We start from the raw sequence: 27,742 nt of genomic DNA, 5'->3' as shown, positions 1-27,742 counted from the left end.
CAAGTACTCAATCTGCTGTACCTGCTCATCAGACCATGCTTTTTTATTTAGGGGCATGGTAAGGGCATTTACATCCACTAGATGGCAACCATCTACAGACTACAAATCACTACCACCTTTTAATATCTAGACTATTGTTATAGAATTAATAATTCTAGACTATTGCTCTTCAACCTTTATGCCCCAAGCGACTGGCAATCTTTCCTGTATACTGCAGGACATCAAAGTGTTTTGCAATCTTTCTATGCCTGTGGAACAGCAACCAATCTAATAACCAGTCTAGATCAAGTTGAAGAAACTGAATTAGACTATGAAATTCCAATAAGTTGGCATGTTTAAACCACTTTGGTGCCTAATAAATTTGGGGTGGAGAGGTTAGAATCACAATCAGTGGTGTTAGAGTTTTACTCCTGTCAGGAGACCACTTGGGTCAGCATTAGAACAGGAGTCAGCAGCTCTCTTAACCACTATACTATCTCTAAAGAACCCTCACCCCTTTTTAAAACTGTAATCTAAATTTTCAGTATAAGGAGAAAACTGGTTTTGGCATTCTTATTCTGTTATACCTAACCTGAGTCTTTATATTCGTAAGTATCTGTTAATTATCAAGAATATCAGATACTGGGGCCAGAGATATAGCACAACGGTGTTTGCCTTAGATCCAGGACCTAAGGTGGTTGGTTTGAATCCCGGCGTCCCATATGGTCCCCCGTGCCTGCCAGGAGCTATTTCTGAGCAGACAGCCAGGTGTCAACCCTGAGCACCGCCGGGTGTGGCCCAAAAACCAAAAACCAAAAAAAAAAAAAAAAAAGAATATCAGACACTTATGTAAAAGACACATAGCTCTAATTACTCAAATACATATAAGATCAACAGTCTCATTAATTTTTGTATTTTTTTATAAAGCTTAACAATTGAGAGAAAATAATAGTGCCATGTTGCTAGAGGGTAGCTCATTGAGCTGAGTGGATGATTTAACATGCAAGTAAATCCTAGGTTTCATCCCTGACACTGCATGATCCCCAGAGCCCCATCAGTAATAAAATCTAAGCACAGATGCCAGAGCAAACCCCAAATATCATCAGGTGTGACTTCAACAAAATATTTAACTAGGGGGCGGCGAGGTGGCGCTAGAGGTAAGTTGTCCCTGCCTTACAAGCGCTAGCCAAGGAAGGACCACAGTTTAATCCCCTGACATCCGATATGGTCCCCCAAGCCAAGGGCAATTTCTGAGCGCTTAGCCAGAAACCCCTGAGCATCAAACGGGTGTGGCCCGAAAAACCAAAAAATATAAAAATAAATATACATACATACATATATATACATACATATATATATATATATATAAAACACTAAATGATAAGAATCTGTTTAAGAAAGATGTGTTTTGTAATTAAAATTAGGCAAACAAAAGCTGAGAAATAGTATAGGGGCCAAAATAGTATAGGTGTTAAGGCACTTGCCTTATATCCTGAAAACCTGGTTCAAATCCCTGACACCAAATATGGGCCTCCAGCACTGTTAGTACTCCTGAGAAGAGATCAGAATATCTCCTTGAGTACTGCTGGGTATGGCCTAACCCCTTCCCTAAAAACAGTCAAAATAATTTAAGCAGTTAATTTTTAAATGCAAGCAAATGCCAATATAAACTTAAATACTAATATTTCTAGAAAAAAAGATAAAGAACATTTTAAAATTTGTTTATAAGGTACTATTTATTCTGGACTAAAGTGACAGTACACTGGGTAGGGTGTTTGCCTTGAATAAATGAAGTCAACCTCAGCTGACACCCCATATGGTCCCCTGATTCCACCAGGAGTGATCCCTGAGTGCATAGTCAGAAATAACCCCAAGAACACTCCCCTAAGAAGTACTACTAACTATTCAAATGCATATACTATTTACTATAAGAAAAATGCAACAAACATTTCTTTGAGGAGTAATCTTCTTCAAAATTGTAGGCTCCACTAATGACATAAACACTACCTCTTTTGAAGTCCCAACCCCAAATTTTGTTTATTAGTTATTTATTTTATTAAAAACTAATTTTACTGGAATTACTATTTTGAGAAATAGTATTCTATTCCTAGCACCATTTGACCACCTGAACATAGCCAGGAGCAATCCCTGTATGCTTGGCCAAGTGAAGTCCCTGAGTACTACTACTGCAAATGGCTCAAAAGCAGAAATGGGCTGGGAAGATAACGCTCCAATTACTTTGCACTCAGGAAGTCTCAGAACTGAATTCTCAGAATCATATGGTGCCCAGAGATCACCAAGAGTGTCCCCCAAATAGTCAGGATTATCCCACTCCCAAATTCTGCTAGGAATAATCCAAAACTGAACCCAAAAAAATATTTTAAAGCAATCATTAATATGATTAAATACATGGCTTTCTAGAGATTTACTTAAGAATACAGACCTCAAATGACTGTTCCAATGTGAAGTTAATGGTACAAACACAATGTGTTACATTTGGAGACAAACATTTATGGCAGGGACTAGAAGGGTCTATTCCGGTGTAATCAATCTGCAAGAGAAAATATATGTAAGTTTTTCATTGGAGCAAATGGGTGTACACTGCTGGAATATACTATTAAAAGAAAACATGAATTAAATGAACCTGTCTCAAACCCAGAAAAAAAACTTTAGTCACCTTATTGAGACAGTGTGTTAGTAAAGCTGGAAGTCCTTTCCAAGTAAATGTCTCTTTCTTTTCACCCAAAATGATATAACTTTTAAGATTAAAAAAAAAAAACTCAGTTTTAATTTGCAAGTCCCTAATAATAAATGATACTTGGCATTTTTCATATTTGCTACTCTTATCATATTTATCCAATGTTTGTGCCAGAACCTCACAACCCCAAAATGACATGTTAAAGCCCCAATTCCCTGACAACTGTAGGTGGCATCATTGGAAGGTAATCTTATGTAGATGAGATTGAAGCTAAGACCTCCACAATAGATTTATGGAGAAGAAAAAAAGAAAAGTGAAGATTTTACTGTCTCTCTCTGCCACATTGTGGCAGAAGAAATTGAGAGCCATATGCGAAACTTAAAACGACCCTCACCAGCAACTGATTCTGCCAGCAATTTGATCTTAACACTTGTGAGAAATAAAATTTTCTCAGTATAGAAAATAGGTCCTGTTGCCCAGGGACTTGCACACAGCTTATGCGAGGGAATAAACTGAAGTGCCTAGTGGGGGATTGTTTAGATTTTTGTGTTACCATCCCCACCCCCAAATTAGGTGTTAATTTGTTAACATGTTAACTTTTCCCAAAGTGAAGGCATTTTGAGATGAGACTCAGGAAAGTTTAGATGAGGTCCTGGCATTGAGGACTCAGTGTACAATTAGTGTCCTAGTAAAAACAGCAAGAGAGCTCTTTCCTTCTGCCAACTGGAAAATGGCAGCAAGAAAGGTAGCCAAGTCAGGAAGAGGGTCCTCACCACAAACCAAATCTATCAATACTATAACACTAAACCTCATATTCCCATAAATTGAGAAGTTAAAAATTATTGGTTAAAGCAGCTTGGCTATAGTATTTTTTTTTCTAATAGCCTAACTACTTTATTAAGGTAGCCACCCAGGATTTTGCTACATTTTTGTCTTTTTAATAAAATATGGTCTCACTTAGCAGGGCTCAGTGTAGCCACAGGAGCTACCAAGGGAAGGGACAACATACAGTGACAGGGTTTCAATTCAGGCCATCACAAATGGGCTTTACTATGTGTCACACCCTGGCCCTTTTGTTAATTTGCTAAGCCAAGTTTGTTCATTTGTTTTGAATATCAGAATTTCTTTTATATCTCAGGTAACAGTCCTCTATCAAATGTGCTTTTAAAAATATTTTTGAGCTGTGGAGGAATGGTACAGTGACTTGAAATTCCTAGAGTCAACATAGGTAGAGAGTCTGGGCATATGGACAGTATTATAGCAAATAACAGTACATACCAAAGCCATTGTTTCCATTAACTATAAATGTGGATATGTGGGAGCAGGAAGGTTGAAACAGAGGTGACATTGGGTTGAGAACAGAGGCATGTAAGTGGCAGTAGTGTGCAGTAACACCAATATCATAAATCCAAAAACTATTGTACTACTATTACCTAAGCTATAATAAAAAGACTTAAAGAAGAATCCCCATGTCACCATATGCACTAAGTACATTCAATCCTTGCAGCTCCACTTTCTGTATTCCTAGAAGAACAAAATATTTCCAGCTGTACTGCAGGAAGGTCACAAAGAGTCACAAAGCGGTGGGAATTCAGGAAGCATTACAACTAAAACAATAAAAGATGTACAATTGCCAGAGCCAGGAAGTATAAATCACTGGCAAGCTCATGTGAAAGCCCCAAAAGAAAGAACTACAATCATGGGCCGGGCGGTGGCGCTAAAGGTAAGGTGCCTGCCTTGCCTGTGCTAACCTTGGACAGACCGCGGTTCGATCCCCCGGCGTCCCATATGGTCCCCCAAACCAGGAGCAACTTCTGAGCACATAGCCAGGAGTAACCCATAAGCGTTACCGGGTGTGGCCCAAAAACCAAAAAAAAAAAAAAGAGAGAACTACAATCATAACTTTTGTCCCTCAACTAAAGAGTGTCACCCTTAATAAAAAACGAAACTAAAGGTAGGCAAAAACTCAGTGAACTCCAAGTGGAAGTATAGTAATTTAAAGCTTGACTTCAGCCAAGCAACCCAGCTAGTGGGTATATAAACCCAACAATCACAAAAAACAATACCAACAATGACAGTTGAGACTAGTTAAAAGTCTTCTTTTTCTTTATTTAAACACCATGGTTACAAGGGAAAGTCTTCTATTTCTTTGATAAATTATAATTATTATAGCCATAATAATTACTAGTTTATACTCAAAAACTTTTCAGAGGTAAAGTACTTACTTTACTGCCACCCCCAGTTTGATCCCCAACACCATGTGATCCTTGAGCACAAAGATGGGAGTAGCTCCTAGCATAGCTGAGTGTGATCCAACATCCCACTCTTTAAAACCATCCTACTGTAACCCAAGTTTAGCTACATGCTCACTTGTTGGCATGATACTTCACTCTTATCCCTTGGTACATCATGGGGCCCACAGTAAGGTTCTATGGCCCCTGGTTGAGAAATGCTGAGTTTGATGCCCATGATTTTATGCCTATGTATTAATTCATGTTGGAAGAACTGACTCCTTGAAAGAGTAGCTCTCTTAGGTGGCTCACATATTATGTTGTAGATCTTTCTTTGAGCTAATTTACCAGTTATGGTGCAGGTTACCTAATGCCAGGCTGTGTCACCAAGTGATATAGGTGATTTGTGTGATGAGGGGATTGATGGAGGCCATCTGGAGAGAAGAATAATTTTGTCTTCCTGTTCAACCTACCAGGGTAATACCTAGAAGTGTTATGATTGGTCAAGTCTGCAATGAGCCCCTGCACAGCATGAATGCTAATAATCCCACTAGTCCCACTGGGTAACTTTCAGACTGCACCAGAAGTCCATTTAATCTACATGGCCTGGGAACTGGTCTCCACTGACTGACTTCTTGGGGAACTGTAGACTCAGGTTGGAATGAGGAATTGACTATTTTTCCTTTCTAATTTAAAAAAAATTGAGTTTTAGTCATACATTTTATACAATGTTCACGTATTTCTTTACCAGTGTACACTTTCTGCCATCAATGCCCCAAACTGCTTTTTCTCAGGAAAAATGAAGTTGGGTGGGGAACAAATTTTAGTGCTGGTGTTAATATGTTAAAGAATATGTTGAGGGTGCTGGAGCGTTTAGTGGACAGAGCACTTGCCTAGAGTAAGACTTGAGCACTACTAAGTAAGGCCCAAAAATCAAAAAGAAAATAATCAAGCAAGAGTGAAAGGAAATTTGAAATGGGAGAATTACAAGTAGATAGATTTTAGTTCAGATTTCATAGCTGCTAAGTTAAATTGTTCCTCTGGCTACTGTGACCATGCTTATCTTTATCCTCAATAATCACTGATTTGTATCAGTGATTAATCAACAGCGATTCAGCAATCTAGACTTAATCTAGTGGCTTTCCCCACTGTGATTCCTTTGTGACTCTCTTAAGTGGCCCCTTCCCTTCACTCTGGTAACTTCATTAATAATACTCTGGTTTGTTAAAGTCACCAAATGAAATTGTAATATAAAATTCTGACAATAACTAATTCTGTTGCTACTGTTGCTGACAATAATTGACTAGGTAATAGCACTAGTAGTTTATTCTATTGATATATTATTGTTATATTAAAAGTATGAGCTACCAGTATACATGCAGCCCTGATGTTAAACATCCCCAAACTCCCTTCAATAAATTCCTTTTCTGAGTATATCTAGCTAGACTACTACTTAATAACATCTCTGGAAGCTAGAAAACCCTGGTTAATAAAAATGTCCAACAGGAATAAAAAACTAGAGGGATTTTTTTTGAGGGGGTTAATATAATCAAATATTTAAGAATAGATTTTAAGAACTAAGGGGGCTGAGGAGATAGCACATGGCTGCCACACACAGAGCCCCTAGTAATCCTTGGCGTTGTCCACCCTCCCAAGCACTGATGTGTATAGCTCTGATGACCCCAATACTGCTGAGGTGGCTCTCTCCAAAACAAGTGTTTAAAAAAATGAAACATTTCTTCCTGAATCCCACTGTAAAATGATCATTACCTTATTATTTATTGAGCAACTGTAAGTAACTCCTGGCAAAGAGCACACCATTAGACCAGTGTTTAATATAGAAAATAGTAGTAAATAAAATGGAATGGAGGTCTTTAGCAAAGAAATATAATACTATGAAAACATACAACTAATTTAGTACTCAGCAGATTTCTCATGAGAATTGATGAGTAGATGTCATCCACAGGAGGACAGTATAAAGAAAGAAAAAGTCGAGGGGTAAGCTACAGAGGATTTTAAATTTATCTCACTCTTTTCAGAAAAAAAAAGTTACTCAGCATTCCCCTGAAAATCTACCTATTTTAAGAAAACAAAGTTTCTCAGCTTGCTGAGAGCTTTCAATTGGTAACTGTATGTGGCTTTACCACTGTTCCAAATATCAAATCTCACAATTTTGACATTATTCCCAGAGATCTGCCAATTCTTGCTTGAATTTCACTTACTACTTCTGTAACACACTTAACTTTGAGAACTTTGCCAGTTTTTTAAAAAGAAAAGATGGGCGCACATGCTATGCACATGCTAAACCCCAAGTTAGATCTCTGGTATAGAATAGCACCCAGAGCACGCCTTGGTATGGCCATCAAGCACTGTCTAGATGATTCTGGAGGCCAACCACAATCTTAAAGCTGATCCACTGGATCGACACAGCCAAGCCAAGAGCCAATGTCTCATAAAATGATCATCCCTGGACCTCATGAGTCCTATTCAAGACATAAACAGTACTTAATTTTTTCATCAAAAGATCTTTTAAAATCAATCATATATAACAAGATCTAAGAACTTAAACGCCAATTTGATCAGTATTTTGATGAACAAGTTATCATATGCTAATAATATCAAGTTATCAGTTTAAATTTCTAAATAAACCTATAAATCTACCATTTATGCTTGAGTATAAGCCGAGTTTTTCCGGCACAAGTTTTGTGCCAAAAAACCCGAACTTGGCTTATATTCGGGTCATACAGGTTATTTGATGAGATGCATGCACACCAAATCAAAAACATGAAGTCTTCTGTCATCTGAAGGGGGCGGTGCTTCAGCTCCATCCACAAGCCGCAGCTAAACTGAAGAGGTAGGTGCCTGAACTGAACTGTATGCCACTAAACTAACCCACAATAGTCTGCACTTTGTATGAGACCAACAGCAGTGATGATATCTGCGAACTTAGTGATGATGACAATGTCTATTCTGTTTTGTTTGTTTGTTTGTTTGTTTTTGGGCCACACCCGGCAGTGCTCAGGGGTTACTCCTGGCTGTCTGCTCAGAAATAGCTCCTGGCAGGCACAGGGGACCATATGGGACACCGGGATTCGAACCAACCACCTTTGGTCCTGGATCGGCTGCTTGCAAGGCAAACGCCACTGTGCTATCTCTCCAGGCCCGACAATGTCTATTCTGATACCCTCACATCAGATACAGCTGAAGCCCTGTTTGGACATACAGATAGAAGAGGAGGAGGAGGAATCCAGTTTTGAAGGATTTTATCCTTTGTTATTTAGCTTGATTACCTGTTAAGCTATGGTTTTCTGCACTTAAAGTTTTAAAGTTATTGTTGCTAGTTTACAGTTTTTCTTTAGCAATATAATTGAAAAATATTTAACCTACTGATTTCTCAATTATTGTAACTCTTTTGGGTATATATTTTTATTTTTGAAATTTAAAAGTGGCTGCTGCATTTTCCACCTCAGCTTATGCTCGAGTCATTGTTTTCCCAGTTTTTACGGTAAAATATGGGGGAGGGGGGGTGTTGGCTTCTACACGAGTATATAGGTATTTAAATTAGTAGTTGGTCTATAGGTCCAAAGTTTTCAAGATTACTAAGGGCACTATAGTACTTCCTTTCAAAATAAGCCTTGCCAAAAATTTGACAGCATGAGGGTACTTTATGATATATTTCTATCATGTGGTCGGTCCATCATCTTTGCTGCAGTGTTTGCCAGTAAATCTGTTATATTTTCAGGACTTCTTGGAATACAAATATGCTTTGCCTTTAAATATAAATTGGCTATCATAATCACATAATTTTGGTCTTGTGCATATAAAATTTTCCTTGGATTATTTCAGTAAAATTACCTTTAGGTAAATAATAAATAATAAATACCACTCTAATGATCAATAAACTCTCAACTGTTTTTAAAATGTCTCATTGTACCCATAAGGTTTTATTCATTCATTTAAGCAGCTATTAAGTAACATTGTGCTACAAGTTATACATGTAAAAATACATTGTTCATGGTAAATACAAAAAAGACTAGTAGCATATAAAGTCTCATTATTCAATAGGTATGGATTATAAAGATTAAAATGTTAAGATAGATCATGAGGGGATCAAAGTGCTAGAATATGCACTTTATATGTGGGAGTATTGCAGACCATGTAGTAGTAATTATGAAACCTATGGGATGCATATGTATCAGATGCATAAAGGGAGGGTTGGAAGAAGCCTTTCCAAACTGTTTAAAAAAGCAGTGCTCACTTTGGTGGCACAAATACAGTGTTGTGGAGAATGTAACTTGAAAGGCATAATACAGTAAAAAAGGAAAAACATTTCAGGAGGAACTAGCAGCCCAACACATTCTAGTTGACTGCTATGCTAGAATAAAAAGGGAATACTAGGCTATGAAGAGAATAACCTCATATGAAGAAAACTGTATTCAGGGGCCAGAGTGATAGCACAGCTGGTATGGTGCATGCTTTGCAGGAGGCTGACCTGGTTTGATCCCCATCATTTGATTGCCGCCACCGGTTGTAGCCCAAAAACTGAAAAACAAAGTAAAAAAAACAAAACAAAACAAAAAGAACCACTGCACTTAAGTTAAGGATATAAGCACTGTCCTGAAAGCGAAGGGAATCAAAGGAGCAACTGTAAGCAAGAGAATGAAAAATTAAGACTAAACTTTTCTGATAGGGAGGGATTTGGGGGAACAGGCAGGGACAGATTAGAAATCAGGCTCTCATTTATATAGAATGCACTCTACCTCCAGGCTTCATTCTTAGCACTTAGGCTCTCCTTTTAACAAGGACCATTCCAGGCATTTTTCCTATCTGGAGAAGCCCTTGTTCTCTCTTGAGAACATATTCCTCTTTCCTTTTACACCTCTCTATGTAAATTTCTTTTATATACTTACTTATTTTTGGTTTTGGGGAAATCGCATCCCGGGGTGCTCAGAAATAGAACTCAGGTCAGCCACATGCAAGGCAAATGCTCTCTGACCCCAGTAAATGTCTTTTAATAAAAATTATTTTGTGTCAGTAAAATAAATAAAAAAATCATACTAACAGAAGCATGCTGAGACTGAGAGAATGTAAGACTTTAGAAGCAAATTAAAAAGAATACTACTAAAATTGCCCAGGAAAGAACTATTTTGAGAGAGAGGAAGAGAGAGAATGCAAAATATACAGATTTTAATACCTAGAGATAGGATAAGAACAAATATGCTGAGGATGATGCCCAAGGCTTCTAAGAGAAACATTGCAGATGATCCCATTAGTTCAACTGCAAGCCTGGTTCACTTCTATTGTTTGGTGTTGCTAACTCAAAGGTCAGTACATTTCATGTGGACTGTCAGCAGCAATAGGCATAGCTGTTCACACAGAAACATTCTCCAAGTTCCCTACTATTGTATCAAAACTTCTTTTTGTGTTGTTTTTCCTCCTTCATAAATCATCACTCTTTCCTTATATGCAGGTCAAGATATGTTAAAGTTAACGTGACTCCATACATTCTATTATACCCATACATCAAGTATATGAGGAAACTGTATTAGTTCTACCTTTATAATATATCCTAAAGCTAATTGCTTTTCACTAAAACCAGTCTACTGTGACTACCATCATCTCCAGTTTGAATTTTGCATTTGCTGCTACATGGGTTTCCTCTCTGCTCTTAATCTAGCTGCCCCTCCCCACCCAAAAAAAGAACATAAGCGCGCGCACACACACTTTTCCATATCATGGTCAGTGTGACTTTTTACCTTAAGAGCATGTCACTCGGGATCGGAGCAGTAGGGCATTTGCCTTGCACACAGCTAACCCAGGACGGACCAAGGTTCGATCCCCTGGCACCCATATGGTCCCCCAAGATAGGAGCAATTTCTTTTATTGGGGAGAGGGGGTTTGGGTTTTTGGGTCACACCCAGCAGTGCTCAGGGGTTACTCCTGAAATCAACTCCAGCAGGCTTGGGGAACCATATGGGATGCCGGAATTCGAACCACCATCCTTTTGCATGTAAGGTAAACACCTTACCACTGTGCTATCTCTCTGCCCCCCCCCCCTAGGAGGGATTTCTGAGAGCATAGCCAGGAGTAACCCCTGAGAGTCACCGGGTGTGGCCCAAAAACCAAAAACCAAAAACCAAAAAAAAAAAAAAAAAAAAAAGACCATGTCACTCACTCATGTAAAACTTTTCTGTGATTTCCCATTATGAGTATAGAAGCCAAAATCCTTCATGGTTCATGTGTTATATGCATTGCATCCTTATCACCCTAAATTCATCTTACCTTACTTCTTTCCATTCCAGTCTTATTGAGCTATTTAATGTTCCTGTCTACCATACATTCTTTTAGTATTATTTCTTTTACATAAAACAGTTTCAACTTACTAGTAGTACAGCTCATAACCTCATCTCTTTACTCATATGTTTTGCAAGGAGAAGGTGGTGTTGGAGCCATATCTGGGAGGGCTCAGAGGTTACTCCTAATTCCAGCAGTACTAAAGGGACCATGTAGGGTTGAAACACATTATTGAATGTGAAAGATGGAAAAAGGGAGGTCTAGAGGAAAAAAAAAGAGGAAGTTGGAGTTCTAGAACTCAAAGCACCTGCTTATAATGTGAGGATATGAGTTTGATACTGACATCTGCAGCTCTGCTACAACCAAGTGTCTATTCTCCAGCAAACAGCTAGGTATGTACAAGACTGCAGTGAACATAGAAAAAAAATGCTCCACATCATTTATCATCAAGGAGATACAAATCAAAACAACATCATCTCAGAGCATATAGATGACACACAACAAAAACTATCAGTGCTGGTAGAGATGTGGAGAAAACAACTCTCATTCACAGCTGTTGGGAATGTCAATGTGTCCATTGGAAAACAATCTGAACATTGCTAAAAAAAAAAAAAAAAAAAAGAAAGAAAAGAAACTGAGGAAAATGAGCTCAAATACAATACAGTAATATTTTTCCTAAAAATACTCTCAAGGGTCCCAGAAACACAAGACAGAAAAGGTATATGAACTCCTATGTTCATCATAGCACTATTCACAATAGCCAGAATTTGAAAACAACCTAGGTGCCCCAGAACAGATGAGTGGCTAAAGAAACAGTGTTGTATACCTATACAATGGAGCATTATGCAGCTGTTAGGAAAAATGAAGTCATGAAATTTGCTTACATGGACGGATATAAAGTGTATTATGCTGAGTGAAATTAGTCAGTGGGAGGGAGAGACACAGAATAATCCCACTCATTCGTGGGATATTTAAAAAAAAAAAACCAAAACACAGTATGAAAATAATACCGAAAAACAGAAATAAGGATCAGAAAGTGTGGTCAAGGGTGGGAGGTTTGTAACTAAGGGGGACCGTTGGGAGTGCAACGAGGGCAAAGAAGTGACCACTATGACAATGATAGTTGGAAATGATCACTTGGAAAAGAAATAGGTATCAAAAGAAAGTATAGTGATATAAATGATAGCCCTTGTACCCATGTTGTGAAATAGGCACACATGTTTTTTAACCCCAGGCTGACAGGTGTGATGCAGGTAGAATAGCCACAAAGAATTAATAAACCAGATCAGTCAGGAAAGAAACATGGAGTCAGTGGCTTTTTGCCTCATGGCATCTCTCAGAACACCAAGTTAAAACTGCTATTGCTTTATTCTCAGTACTTATTCAACCAGATGGGGGAGAGTGGAGCATGATACAGGCGGACTCTTATATACCAAAAGGCTATGTGAAAAGGAAAGAGGATTTTGTTTTGGGTTAATGACTGAGTGTCATCTTACATGCCATCAGTAAGAATATTGCAATATTGCAAACCAGAGTGCCAAAAGGAAAAAAAAGGGTGTGAAGGCAGTGTCTCTCTCTTATATAAAGGCAGGTGGGAGAGAAACTGGGGACACTGATTGTACACTGCTGATGGGATGGACGTTTAAAAAATTGTATGAAACTTAACCATTAATAACTTTTTAACTCTTTATCTCACAATGACTCAAATATAAAAAAAAAAAGTGGGAGGTGATAGTGACCATTTCCAAGACCCTTATTTAAAATTGTTTGCCCCTTTGTTGTTCATCCCTTTTTCCACACTGCTTTCTGGAAAGCTATGAGAGAATTGAAGTCCTAGCTTCTATTATGGACTGTAATCATGAAAGCAGAACCTAAGAATGGCAATTTGAGTGAGTTAAGACTCAGTGAAACAGACCTGGAACAATGCCAGTAGAGAGTATATAAGGATTTTTTAGGAGAATAAAAATCTTACTGAGGAGTCCATCTGATTGATACACTGTGTCAACCATGTCACTTCCCTGGCATAATACATTCTTTGTCAAACACTCAATCTTTCCCCAACCTGGCACTGGATATTTGCCACAAGATCTTGCTCATATTAACCTCCTTTTCTGGAATGCATTCAACCTTCCTTTTATAAGCGCTATTTATCCTTTAAGTTTTAGCAAAGTCACACCCACAAGTTTTCCACAGCTATTAGATAGATATGATACCATCGTTCTTTGCCTGTGCCATTAATGTAACAATGTTTATTTTTCCTTTTATGAGCATGTCATCTTTCCGAAGAGATTCCATGCTTCCTAAGGGAAGCCGTCTCTCCTTGAACATAAAGAAGAAAGAATTTACCACTGCCCACTGTATTCAAAGTACCGTTTTTGCGCAAAAAAAAAAAAAAAAAGACTATGTTGGGGGCCGGAGCTGTGTGAAGCAAGCTGTAAGGTGTCTAATTTGCATATGCCACCCTAGGACAAACTGTGGTTCGATCCCCCAGCGTCCCATATGATCCCCCAACCTAGAAATGATTTCTGAGCACATAGCCAGGAGTAACCCCTGAGTGTCACCGGGTGTGGCCCAAAAAATAAAACAATAACAAAAAGTTGGTGTTGATTAAAATTCTTAAAATTTGAACTTAGTTCCTGTGGCCAAAACAGTGTGCAGCACTGTAGGGCATCCCCCCAGTGTCCAATATGATCCCCCAAGCCAGGAGCGATTTCTGAGCGCATAGTCAGGGGTAACCCCTGAGCTTCACGGAGGATGGCCCCAAAACAAAAACAAACAAACAAACAAAATAAAAATCAAACTTAGTTTTTAACCATCACAAAATTTACCAACTAAAATTCAGGGTCAACTAAAGCTACTTTCTACAGTCTACACCATAATAAAATTTGTTGGGTGTGAAAACTAAGTTAAGGAAAAGCAGAATGCTTTAATATACTGCTTCCTTTCTGTAGCAAATGATCTTAAGCGCATACCCTCTTTTAATACCCAGAGCACTAATTTTGCTTTTCGTAATTCCCTTACCTTGTCTTCCCTAAACACAGATGCACACATTGTTTTAATCTCCTCTTCCATCCTACCTTATTGGTTGACAAGGGTCCACACCCTAATCTCCCCTAATATAAATATTCCTTTCCCACCTAAAATAAACTCAGTTACTCTCCTGAAGTGGTTAGTAAATGTTTCTTTGCGAGTGCTCTACTCTCCGAGGATCCAACCTCATCAGCAAATTCTACATCTTGAAATCTGCCTTCACCAGTCATTTATATCGATGCATAAACAGCAACCTGAACCTGAGAAGACCTCAATGACAATGAGTACAATGATCCCCTTGTTGAATTAAATAAATAACGATGGGGCTGGATGGAAGTGGATGGAGAAGGATTTCTCTGCCATCCCAGGCCACATGGCTCCGTGATTCCCATCCAGCCGGCGGGTCCCAGGCCCAGGTGATCGGCGTAATCAAGACTCACTCACAGGCAGGCATCAGGAAGCATCATCTTTATTCATGCCCTAACCACCACAGGCGTGTGGCCTATCTCATAACCTTTCAAGCATTCGGCCATTCTTAGCCCTGCATCTTATAATTCAGCCATCTTTCTTTGGCCTCCATCCTGGTCAAAGACCAAAAGAGGCAAAGAACCCAAAGCCCGAGAGCGCAGCAGGGCAGAGCCCCTTAATTCCCTGGCTTCAGGGTTTATCTACCTATTCCAAGACCCCTCCCAGGAATGGGCCGGGTTTTGCAGGTAAGGTTACACCTAATATCTGGTTCCCAAGACCCCTCCCAGAAATGGGTGGGTCTTAGGTAGCTACACCCAAATCCAGGGTCTCAGATAGGTACACCAACACCCCTCACTGGTCAGGATCGTGGTCCCTTCTTCTATCAGTACCAGAATTACCTGGGTGATCGAAGCAATGTTAATTTCTAAGTTTTTCACTGATGTTGTATCTTTCAGTATATCTTTTACTTTGGGTGGTGATACGCATGCTGGGTAGCTTAATGTTACTTTTGATGTTATTTTGGTGCGTCTACAGGCATTTCTCTCCTCTCAGAATATGAATGCCAACCTCTCTGAAATATCTGTTATATTAGAAAATAAAAACACCTTCCCAGTGATGATGCATTCTTGAAATAGAAGCCATTCCAAGGCTAATCATTTGTTGCTAGATCTAACAGCTCCAGTGAGGAAAAAAGACCCATAACAAAGTGGCTACAGCTCCTTCAGACTCAGAGGCTGAAAGCAGATTAGTAGAAAACCCTAAGGCTCATGAACTAAACTGCTCCTCCCCACCCATCAGAAAAATCCTCACCCATCAGAAAAATAATCAGCTTCCATTTTATGAGGGACTGATCATGGCCTTACTCAAGCCATTTCAAAAAAGCCTACATCTCATGGACCAAAATAACCATATTGTGTTGAGTTCCTTACTGGAATGAGGGTATGCTTTGTACTATTCAAGATTTTCATACAATAGTCAGTACTTGCCTGAGCACTTCACAATTTTGGCAGTGGAAGATGTGGCTTAGTGATGAGGTTAAAACTAAACTCACACCCTAGGTCATTCTGGTAGAAGAATTTCAGGAGTTAAGATGACTTATGAGATCTTAATTGGGAAAGGAAAGTATGCTGATTGCTGATTTAGAAAAGCAAGCTGCCCTACCTCATGATATTTTGGCACAGGTCTGTGAGATAGCATCGTGGGCTTGGAGAAAAATTGATGCTATTGAAGGATAGCTATACAAAAATTTTCCAGGGAGTTACTGAATAATTCGCAGAATTTCTGGGGAAACTGTCAGATACAATCCAGAGGCATGTTAAAGGTAAAGAAACAAAGCAGTACCTGATAGGGTCTTTGAGGATGCTAATGAAGATTGCCAGGCAATCTTGCACCATATCAGAGAAAAAAAACAACATTATGGGGTACCTAAAAGCATGTCAAAAATGTTGGTTCAATCAAACATCAGGCACACATTCATGTTACTGAGGTTTGTTCAGAGGTGAGTTCGGGATAATCAGGGTGGGTCAGGCTTTTTCCATAGGGAATTCCTGGAATTTGTGCAGCAAGTGAAACCACTGGAAGGACCACAAACACTGCATTTTCCATTCCTTCTCTTAACAACAGGGGCCTTGTGTAGATTTTAGTCGACTGTTTACCTCCATGTGCCAATAGTTTGCTGATGTGGTTTTATACCCTGTTCATGCAAGGTTTCTCCATGCTTATATTATTCACTATATGGTTGATATCTTGCTTATATGTTCTAACAAGAGGCAGCTTCAGAAATTATGAGGATGTAATGACATGCTTGCCAATGGCTGGTTTATAGGTTGCCACAGAAAATTCAGATGTTGCTCCCACATGAATATTTAGGCTATGTTCTAGAATGCATAATAGTGCGTCCTCAGAAAAATCTCCATTTACCAGAAAGATCTCAGAACTCTTTATGACTTTCAAAATCGGCTGGAAGACATTAATTGGATCCACCCTGGAGGGAGACTATGTTCTCGATAGTCCAAGGCAGCTAACACCTGAAATTCATAAAAAAAAATTACAATTTTTCATGGACCGGCTCTGCCCCAATTGCCAACTGCTGCTATAGCCCAATTATCTGGCCCATTAGAATGGCTCTACTTAAATAATAAACAGTCTTGCACCTTTGTGCCATGTTTGAAATTGATAGCTGTTCTGATAATTAAAGGGGCATATGCCCTACTGGGTTATGACCCCTAAGTCATTGTCTTACCTACTGCAAAAAAGGAAATTTTATCTATTCTGCTTCAGCGAAGTTTTTCAAAGAGCCTTAACTGATTTCTCAGGAGAAATTTCCTTCCACTATCTAGCTGGAAGAGTCTGGGATTTTCTCAAAGACATTTTTTGTCATTTCTTCTATAACACATTCCTCTCCCATCCCCGTTACTTGGTATTTTAAATAGATGTCCTTTCATCAGGGAAAAGTGCTACTGACCATGACAGTGTCTACAAATTATAAGCCTGCTCAACAAGTGGAACTTGGGCCGGAGAGATAGTGTAGAGGTAGGATGTTTGCCTTGCGTGCAGGAGAACGGTGGTTCGAATCCCGGCATCACATGTGATCCCCCGAGCCTGCCAGGAGCGATTTCTGAGCATAGAGCCAGGAATAACCCCTGAGCGCTGCCAGGTGTGATCCCTTCCAAAAAAAGAAAGAAAAAAGGTGGAACTTGCCATGTTGATTTACTGACTTTCTCGTGTGTCAGGTCCATGTAATGTGGTGACTCAACATATGTAATTTAACTTTCTCCTGGAATTGTCACTGTTTCCTTAAATGTTCATAACCATGTGATTCAGGAATTATTTCAGCAGCTCCAAACCCATTTAAGACAGCATTCTGAAACTCATTTTCATCACCCACATAAGATCTCATTCTAGCCTTCCTGGGCCAATGGCTCAAGAAAACAGAACTGCTGATCACCTGGCAGTGCCTATTTCTACATCATCTTAGAAGAGAAACAAGCCCTACACAAAAAAGCTTGTCGCCTTTATGTACATTATTGTATTCCATGGAGGCAAGGCAGACAAATTGTCAAAGCATGTAATGTTTGCATCCCTTTGAATTGCAACCCACATGTAGCTGGAGCCAACCCCTGAATTCTGCAGATGAATGATTTGTGGCAGATGGATGTTATGCAGGTTAACCTTTTCCCAAACATGCCATATCTTCACGTAGTATTGACACATATTCTCGTTTTATATGGCTGTCCCTCTGACTTCTGAAGAGTTAAGACTGTTTCTTACTTTTACTACAATGTTTCTGTCATGCACATTCCCCATACATTCAAAATTAAAAAAATTAACAAACAGAACAGGTCACTAATCAGGGTCCTAATCAGGGTCAAGGCACTCTTGAACATATTCACAGAACCCTCAAAACTCAGTTATTAAATCAGAAAAGGAGGTATACCACCATGACTTCTTATCCTTAACACTATTTTCATTAAAGTTCTTAAATTTATCAGCTGCAGAAAGACACTTCCAAGACGTTCAGGTTCAAAATACAGTTAATTTAACTATTTGGGTAAAAAATGACAAAGAATAGGTAGCTGATAATCTCATTCAGGAAAAAGATATACTTTTATTTCTAAAGATAGTATCTATACCAAGAAACTCTGGATCTCATTACACCTTGTTGAAGAATTCTTAAAAATGACGATACCGAGACTCTGCTGGGCCCCTTAAGCTCGGCAGATATTTTGGGGCTTCCCCGGGCTTGCTTCAACCTGGGAACTTTGATCTTCTCTGGCATTCATTCCCTGACGGCTTGCCTCAGCTGAGGTGAGTGTTTCTGGGCTGGAGTTGCGGATAAAGCTGACTCTGCTGGCCCCCTTAAGCCCACCTATAAGGGGTAGAAGCAGAGGAGCGAAGCCGCTCCACTTCGCTTCGCGGCCAGGCACTCCACCTAGCCAAGGAATACCACCACAACACGTAGAAAAACCCACAGCACAAGCGTGACAATGGGGAAACTACGCAGACCAACTTCAGCCATAGAGAATGAAGATAGAAACTCTGATGACGCAACAATGGCCAACCACCTCCAGTGGTCCTCAAACTATGGCCCGCGGGCCACATATTGTTTTTGTATCTGTTTTGTTTATTCATTGCAAAATAAGATATATGCAGTGTGCATAAGAATTGGTTCATAAATGTTGTTTTTACTATAGTCAGACCCTCCAATAGTCTGAGGGACAGTGAACTGGATCCCTGTTTAAAAAGTTTGAGGACCCCTGAAAGAAGTCTTTCAGAAATGGAGTTTAGAGAAGAAATATGGAGGTTGCTCACAGAACTCAAAGAAAGTATAAATCAAAACACTAATAAAAATCAAGAGAATATGAAGATAGAAATCAGAAAACTCCAAACTGAAATATCAGGTCAAATAACAGGTCTGAAAAATTCAGTAGATGAATTGAAGAGCATAATGGATGAGCTTTCCAACAGGTTAAAAGCAGCTGAGAATAGAATTAGTGCACTGGAAGATGAGATGCATAACAACTTTACACAGCAGAAGAGATTAGAAAAAAGCCTTAAATCAAAGGATCAGACAATGGAAAAGTTACTCAAAGAATATGAGCAGATGAAAATAGAAGTCTTTGATAAGCTCAACAGAAACAACTCTAGAATCATTGGAGTCCCAGAGACCCAAGAAGAAAATCTCCAGGAAGAATCAATAATCAAGAACATCATCACAGAGAAACTACCAGAGCTAAAGAAAACATGTGACCAAATCCTGCATGCCCGAAGACTATCAGCTAAAAAAGACCCCAGGAGAAACACCCCAAGACACATACTAGTCACAATGATGAATCCCACAGATAGAGATAGAATACTGCAAGCAGCAAGATCAAAAAGGAAAATTACATTCCAGGGAGCATCCTTGAAATTTACAGCAGACCTGTCACCAGAAACACTCAAGGCCAGAAGGCACTGGTGGGATATAGTAACAAAACTCAATAAAATAAATGCTTCGCCAAGAATACTGCAACCAGCAAAACTCACTTTCAGGTTTGAAGGAAGTATACATGGCTTCACAGATAAACAACAGCTCAAAAACTTTAGACTCAAAACCAGCCTTAAAAGAAAAACTGAGGGCCCAGAGTGATAGCACAGCAGTGTTTGCCTTGCAAGCAGCCGATCCAGGACCTAAGGTGGTTGGTTCGAATCCCGGTGTCCCATATGGTCCCCCATGCCTGCCAGGAGTTATTTCTAAGCAGATAGCCAGGAGTAAGCACTGAGCACCGCCGGGTGTGGCCCAAAAACCAAAAAAAAAAAAAAAAAAAAAAAAGAAAGAAAAACTGTAAGATCTATTCTAAAGACAAGACAGAACAAAAAATACACCAAACTTCTACACAAAGATGATAATAAATCCCATGACAATTATTTCTCTCAATGTCAATGGACTAAATGCACCCGTTAAGAGGCACAGAATGGCGAAATGGATCAAAAAACTGAAGCCAACCTTCTGCTTCCTGCAAGAAACACACCTGAATAGTCAGAATAAACATAGACTCAAAATCAAAGACTGGAGGAAAATCATTCAAGCAAGCAACACCCTTAAAAAAGCAAGGGTGGAAATACTAATATCAGATGGCACAAACTTTACACTCAGAAAAGTTGTAAGCGACAAAGATGGATATTATGTACTAATCAAGGGATTAGTACAGTAGGAAGAAATCACTCTCCTAAACATATATGTACCCAATGAGGGACCAGCAAAGTATTTAATACAATTGTTGACAAATCTGAAAAAGGATATCAATAATAACACAATAATTGTGGGAGACCTCAACACAGGCTTGTCAACACTTGATAGGTCAACCAAATGGAAACCCAACAAAAATATACTAGACCTGAAAAGAGAAATGGAAGAAAGAGGCCTAGTAGATATATACAGGACACTCCATCCTCAGAAACCTGGATACACATTCTTTTCCAATGTACATGGGTCATTCTTCAGGATAGACCACGTGCTGGCACATAAAACATACCTCCATAAAATAAAAAAGATAGACATTTTGCAGGCTACCTTTGCTGACCATAAGTCTCTGAAGTTAGATGTGAACTGCAAAGGGACACAGAAGAAATAATTTAACACCTGGAAATTAAACAGCCTACTACTGAACAACCAGTAGGTCCGAGATGAAATCAAACAAGAAATCAAAAATTTCCTGGAAACAAACGACAATGAAAACACAAACTATCAGAACCTATGGAATACAGCAAAAGCGGTACTGAGAGGAAAATTTATAGCTTTGCAGGCTCACATCAGGAAGAAAGAAGGAGCATACATGAATAGCTTAATGACGCAGTTTATAGAATTAGAAAATGATCAACAAAAGAAACTAAAAATAGGGGGACAGAATGAAATAACAAAGCTGAGAGCAGAAATCAATGAAATGGAAACCCAAAAAACAATCTGAAAGATCAACGAAAGCAGAAGTTGGTTCTTTGAAAAAATAAACAAGATTGATAGACCATTGGCAAAACTCACAAAGCAAAAGAGAAAGAGAGAAACTTCATAACACATATTAGAAATGAAAAGGGGGAGATCACTACAGATACTGCAGATATTCAAAGGGTATTCAGAATACTTTGAGAAACTCTATGGCACTAAATATGAGAACCTGGATGAAATGGATAAATTTTTGAACTCATATAATCTTCCACAGTTGAATAAAGAAGATGTAGCATATCTAAACATCCCCATCACTATTGAGGAAATTAAAACCGTAATCAAAAATTTGCCCAAAAACAAAAGCCCAGGCCCTGATGGATTCACGAATGAATTCTTTCAAACCTTTCAAGAGGAACTACTATCAATCCTGGCAAGGCTCTTTTATGAAATCGAACACAGGAACACTTCCAAATAGCTTTTATGAAGCCAACATCACCTTAATACCAAAACCAGATAGAGATACTGCCAAAAAAGAAAATTACAGACCAATATCCCTGATGAACATAGATGCAAAGATCCTCAACAAAATCCTGGCGAACAGGATCCAGTGCCTCATCAAGAAGATCATTCACTTTGATCAAGTAGGTTTCATCCCAGGAATGCAAGGCTGGTTTAACATCCGTAAATCTATCAACATAATACACAACATAAACAACGAGAAAAATAAAAATCACATGGTCATATCAATAGACGCAGAAAAAGCATTTGATAAGGTTCAACACCCGTTCTTGATGAAAACTCTCAGCAAGATAGGAATAAAAGGAACTTTTCTCAATATAGTTAAAGCCATCTACCAGAAGCCAGTGGCAAATATTATCCTCAATGGAGATAAACTAAAACCCGTCCTGGTACAAGACAAGGCTGTCCTCTCTCACCAGTACTATTCAACATAGTACTGGAATTACTGGCTATAGTGATTAGGCAAGAAAAAGATATCAAGGGAATCCAAATAGAAAGGAAGAAGTCAAGCTCTCACTGTTTGCAGATGACATGATACTCTACTTAGAAAACCCTAAAGACGGGGCCGGGCGGTGGCGCTGGAGGTAAGGTGCCTGCCTTACCTGCGCTAGCCTAGGAGACGGACCGCGGTTCGATCCCCCGGCGTCCCATATGGTCCCCCAAGCCAGGAGCGACTTCTGAGCGCATAGCCAGGAGTAACCCCTGAGCGTCACCGGGTGTGGCCCAAAAAACCAAAAAAAAAAAAAAAAAAAAAAAAAAGAAAAAGAAAACCCTAAAGACTCTACCAAAAGCTTCTAGAAATAATAGATTCATATACCAAAGTGGCAGGCTACAAAATTAACACACAAAAATCAATGGCCTTTTTATACACTAATAATGATAGGGAAGAAATGGACATTAAGAGAACAATCCCATTCACATTAGTGCCACACAAACTCAAATATCTTGGAGTCAACCTGACTAAAGATGTGAAGGATCTATACAAAGAAAATTATAAAACACTGCTCCAAGAAATAAGAGAGGACATGCGGAAATGGAAGCACATACCTTGCTCATGGATCGGCAGGATCAACATCATTAAAATGGCAATACTTCCAAAAGCATTGTACAGATATAACGCGATTCCTCTAAAGATACCCATGACATTCTTCAAAGACGTGGATGAAACACTTCTGAAATTCATTTGGAACAATAAACAACCTTGAATAGCTAAAGCACTCCTTGGGAAAAGGAATGTGGGAGGCATTACTTTCCCCAATTTTAAGTTGTATTACAAAGCAATAGTTATAAAAACAGCATGGTATTAGAATAAAGACAGACCCTCTGATCAGTGGAATAGGCTTGAGCACTCAGAGAAGGTTCCTCAGACATATAACCACCTTGTTTTTGATAAAGGAGCAAGAAATCCTAAATGGAGCAAGGAAAGCCTATTCAACAAGTGGTGTTGGCACAACTGGTTAGCCACTTGCAAAAAAGCAAACTCAGACCCCCAGCTAACACCATGTACAAAGGTATAATCTAAATGGATTAAAGACCTTGATATCAGAACTGAAACTATAAGGTATAGAGAACAACATGTAGGTGAAACACTCCAGGACATTGAGACTAAAGGCATCTTTAAGGAGAGAACAGCACTTTCCAAACAAGTGGATACAGAGATAAACAGATGGGACTATATTAAGCTGAGAAGCTTCTGCATCTCACAGGAAATAGTGCCCAAAATACAAAGGCCACCCATTGAGTGGGAGAAATTGTTCACCCAATACTCATCAGATAAAGGACTAATATCCAAAATTTACAAGGTACTGACAGAACTATACAAGAAAAAAAAAAAAAAAACAACTAACCCCATTAAAAAATGGGGAGAAGAAATGAACAGACACTTTGAAAAAGAAGAAAGGCAAATGGCCAAAAGGCACATGAAAAGATGCTCAACATCACTAATCGTCAGGGAGATAGATGCAAATTAAAACTACTATGAGGTACCACCTCACGCCACTGAGATTGGCACACATCACAAAAAAGGAAAACAAGCAGTGCTGGTGGGGATGTGGAGAGAAAGGAACTCTTTTTCACTGCTGGTGGGAATGCCGTCTAGTACAACCTTTATGGAAAGCGATATGGAGATTCCTTCACAAACTGGAAATCGAGCTTCCATATGATCCAGCTATACCACTCCTAGGAATATACCCAAAGAACACAAAAATACAATACAAAAATCCCTTCCTTACACCTATATTCATTGCAGCGCTATTTACAATAGCCAGACTCTGGAAACAACCAAGATGCCCTTCAACAGGAGTGGCTAAAGAAATTGTGGTACATATACACAATAGAATACTATGCAGTCGTCAGGAGAGATGAAGTCATAAAATTTTCCTATACATGGATGTACATGGAGTCTATTATGCTGAGTGAAGTAAGTCAGAGGGAGAGAGAAAGAAGCAGAATGGTTTCACTCATCTATGGGCTTTTAAGAAAAATGAAAGACATTTTTAACAGTATCTCAGAAACAAGAGAGATGAGGGCTGGTATGTGTAGCTCATGACATGAAGCTCATCACATAGAGTGATGAGTGCAGTTGGAGAGATGACTACACTGAAAACTATCATAACAATGTGAATGAATGAGGGAAGTAGAAAGCCTGTCTCGACTACAGGTGTGGGGGGTGGGGAGGAGGGAGATATGGGAAATTGGTGGTGGGAATGTTGCACTGGTGTAGTGGGGTGTTCTTTACATGACTGTAATCATACAACTATAATCATATTTGTAATCACGGTGTTTAAATAAAGATAATTATAAAAAAATGATGAAACCAAGCCACTAATTCCTACTGAGGGATAAGGGACCCTCCAAGCTAGTATGTTCCTACTTCTCCCTATTTCTAACACAGAGTATTCAAAAAAAGAAAAAAGGAAACTAGTTGCAATTCCAACAGGTAACTGAGATAACAAATCAACAATGTCACCCTAAAGAATAAACTACATGGATTAGGAGTAATGAAAATCAAAAATTTGGTTCTGTTCTTGGAGGAACTGGTCCAGCTCTCAGTGGACTTTGTAACTTAGGCAGTACTTGTTACATAAATCAGTATTACAGTGCCTGTGTAATGCTCCATGTTGTTGATTATTTCAACTTAAATCATACCATTATGATATTAACACGTCAAGTCTGATAGGGCATAAAAGTAAAATGGCAGAAGAATTTGGCCTAATTATAAAAGCCCTATAGGCAGGACAGCACATATCACAGGCATATCAGCCCAAAAGACTTTGTGGGAAGATCACAATGACCAGTTTGCAAGGCCAGCCAACAGATTCACATCTGTTACTGATGAATGGTCTCCATGAAGATCTGAATAAAGCCAATAGGCAAAAAAGACATAAAGAGGAAAATAATGATCATCTCAATGACTTGAAAGTTGTGGAGCATGGTTGGCAGAAACACAGTAGCTAAATGAATAATAAATACACAAGCTATTATTATTACAGTTTCAAGTCCATTTCAAATCCACAACCAAGTGCCTCACTGTCAGAAAAATTCTCAGACATTTGAGACTTTATGGATCTATCTCTGCCACTAACATCCATAAGCAAAAATATACTCCAGGATTGCCTGAAGTCATTTTCAAAGAAGAAAAACTGACAGACAACAACAGGATTTATTACGGTCACTGCAGAACTCATGGGGATTCTCTATATAGACATTTGGAAATTACCACCTGTGCTTTTAATACATCCGAAACACTTCTCCTATGAGGGCAGGTGAAAGCAAAAATTACAGACATATGTGGACTTACCCTTAGAAAACCTTGACTTGTCACAGTATGTTATTGATTCCTAGAACAATTTGAAAAAATATAACTTAGTTTCTGTTTTGAATCAATATGGTGAAATAGAGGTCATTACACTACACTGTAAGAATGCAGCGAATCATGAAGTATTGAATATCCCCACCTCTTCAGTAAATTCTTCAGCTACTTAAATCCTCTTTTATACTTCAATGGGCCTTATAAGAACAAATACAGCTGCATAAATTAAAGAAGTTTATAGAGAAAGAAATTGTATGCTCCAAAGTCACACTAAAGTGCTCAGTCTCTTTTTTTTTATCTTTATTTAAACACCGTGATTACAAACATGATTATAGTTGTATGATTACAGTCATGTAAAGAGCACCCCCCTTCACCGGTGCAACATTCCCACCACCAATTTCCCAGATCTCCCTCCTCCCCACCCCCCTACACCTGTACTCGAGACAGGCTTTCCACTTCCCTCATTCATTCACATTGTTATGATCGTTTTCAGTGTAGTCATCTCTGCAACTGCACTCATCACTCTATGTGATGAGCTGCATGTCCTGAGCTGCACCTACCAGCCCTCATCTCTCTTGTCTCTGAGATAGTTAAAAATGTCCTTCATTTTTCTTAAAGCCCATAGATGAGTGAAACCATTCTGCGTCTTTCTCTCTCCCTCTGACTTACATCACTCAGCATAATAGATTCCATGTACATCCATGTATAGGAAAATTTTATGACTTCATCTCTCCTGATGGCTGCATAGTATTCCATTGTGTATATGTACCACAGTTTCTTCAGCCACTCATCTTTTGAAGGGCATCTTGGTTGTTTCCAGAGTCTGGCTATTGTAAATAGCGCTGCAATGAATATAGGAGTAAGGAATGGATTTTTGTATTGTATCTTTGTGTTTCTTGGGTATATTCCTAGGAGTGGTATAGCTGGATCGTATGGAAGCTCAATTTCCAGTTTGTGAAGGAATCTCCATATCGCTTTCCATAAAGGTTGTACTAGACGGCATTCCCACCAGCAGTGAAAAAGAGTTCCTTTCTCTCCACATCCCCACCAGCACTGCTTGTTTTCCTTTTTTGTGATGTGTGCCAATCTCAGTGGCGTGAGGTGGTACCTCATAGTAGTTTTGATTTGCATCTCCCTGACGATTAGTGATGTTGAGCATCTTTTCATGTGCCTTTTGGCCATTTGCCTTTCTTCTTTTTCAAAGTGTCTGTTCATTTCTTCTCCCCATTTTTTGATGGGGTTGGTTGTTTTTTTCTTGTATAGTTCTGTCAGTACCTTGTAAATTTTGGATATTAGCCCTTTATCTGATGAGTATTGGGTGAATAATTTCTCCCACTCAGTGGGTGGCCTTTGTATTCTGGGCACTATTTCCTTTGAGATGCAGAAGCTTCTCAGCTTAATATAGTCCCATCTGTTTATCTCTGCTTCCACTTGCTTGGAAAGTGCTGTCTCCTCCTTAAAGATGCCTTTAGTCTCAATGTCCTGGAGTGTTTCACCTACATGTTGTTCTATATACCTTATAGTTTCAGTTCTGATATCAAGGTCTTTAATCCATTTGGATTTTACCTTTGTACATGGTGTTAGCTGTGGGTCTGAGTTCGCTTTTTTGCAAGTGGCTAACCAGTTGTGCCAACACCACTTGTTGAATAGGCTTTCCCTGCTCCATTTAGGATTTCTTGCTCCTTTATCAAAAACAAGGTGGTTATATGTCTGAGGAACCTTCTCTGAGTGCTCAGTCTCTTAACTCTTATTACAGTGCTCATTATAGGATGTTTAGCAACTTATAAAAATAACTTTTGTAATGTGCTTTAGAGAGGATATGGAAATTAGATTGGTTTATGTATGATATATTCATAATCTAACTTTTGATGTTTTTACAGCCAAGATTAAAATTTCCTCACCACCTTACTTGCCAGCTCTATATCTATGGAATGCTTTGACCAATTTACCATTCTAGATAGGTAAGTTTAACAGCTGCAATATATTGGTCAATCAATAGTGTATGTATTTGTGTGTGGCGGCCACCTTTATGGTAGTCTATATCTATGTGTTATACATAATGTTTGTGGTTTTTGTGGGGTTTTTATGTTTGTTTGTTTTTTTTAGCCACACCTGGTGACACTCAGGGGTTATTCCTGGCTATGTGCTCAGAAATCGCTCCTTGCTTGGGGGACCATATGGGACACCGGGGGATCGAACTGCGGTCATCCTCAGCTAGCATGTGCAGATGCCTTACTGCTTGCGCCACCACTCTGGCCCCAATATACATAGCTCTTCTGCCTTTCCCCCTC

At 39.0% G+C, this 27,742-nt stretch overlaps 1 protein-coding gene and 1 long non-coding RNA gene across 2 annotated transcripts in view; one reads left to right on the top strand and one right to left on the bottom strand.

The window, feature by feature from the left end:
• TMEM30A (transmembrane protein 30A) overlaps positions 1-27,742 on the bottom strand; it is a 49,002-nt gene that overhangs the window by 11,714 nt on the left and 9,546 nt on the right. The window contains exon 2 of the mRNA XM_049776927.1: positions 2,423-2,530. Coding sequence (XP_049632884.1) covers positions 2,423-2,530 — 108 coding nt within the window. The remainder of the gene's footprint in view (positions 1-2,422; positions 2,531-27,742) is intronic.
• On the top strand, positions 18,538-19,135 carry LOC126013825 (uncharacterized). Its single transcript, XR_007497545.1, has 2 exons — positions 18,538-18,769; positions 18,964-19,135. It is a non-coding gene; the product is annotated as an uncharacterized LOC126013825 (long non-coding RNA).

The sequence above is a fragment of the Suncus etruscus genome, chromosome 7 (assembly GCF_024139225.1).
Source record: "Suncus etruscus isolate mSunEtr1 chromosome 7, mSunEtr1.pri.cur, whole genome shotgun sequence".
Taxonomy (NCBI): Eukaryota; Metazoa; Chordata; class Mammalia; order Eulipotyphla; family Soricidae; genus Suncus; species Suncus etruscus.
The sequence above is the reverse complement of the archived record's forward strand: the minus strand, read 5'-3'. Positions and strand labels throughout refer to the sequence as shown.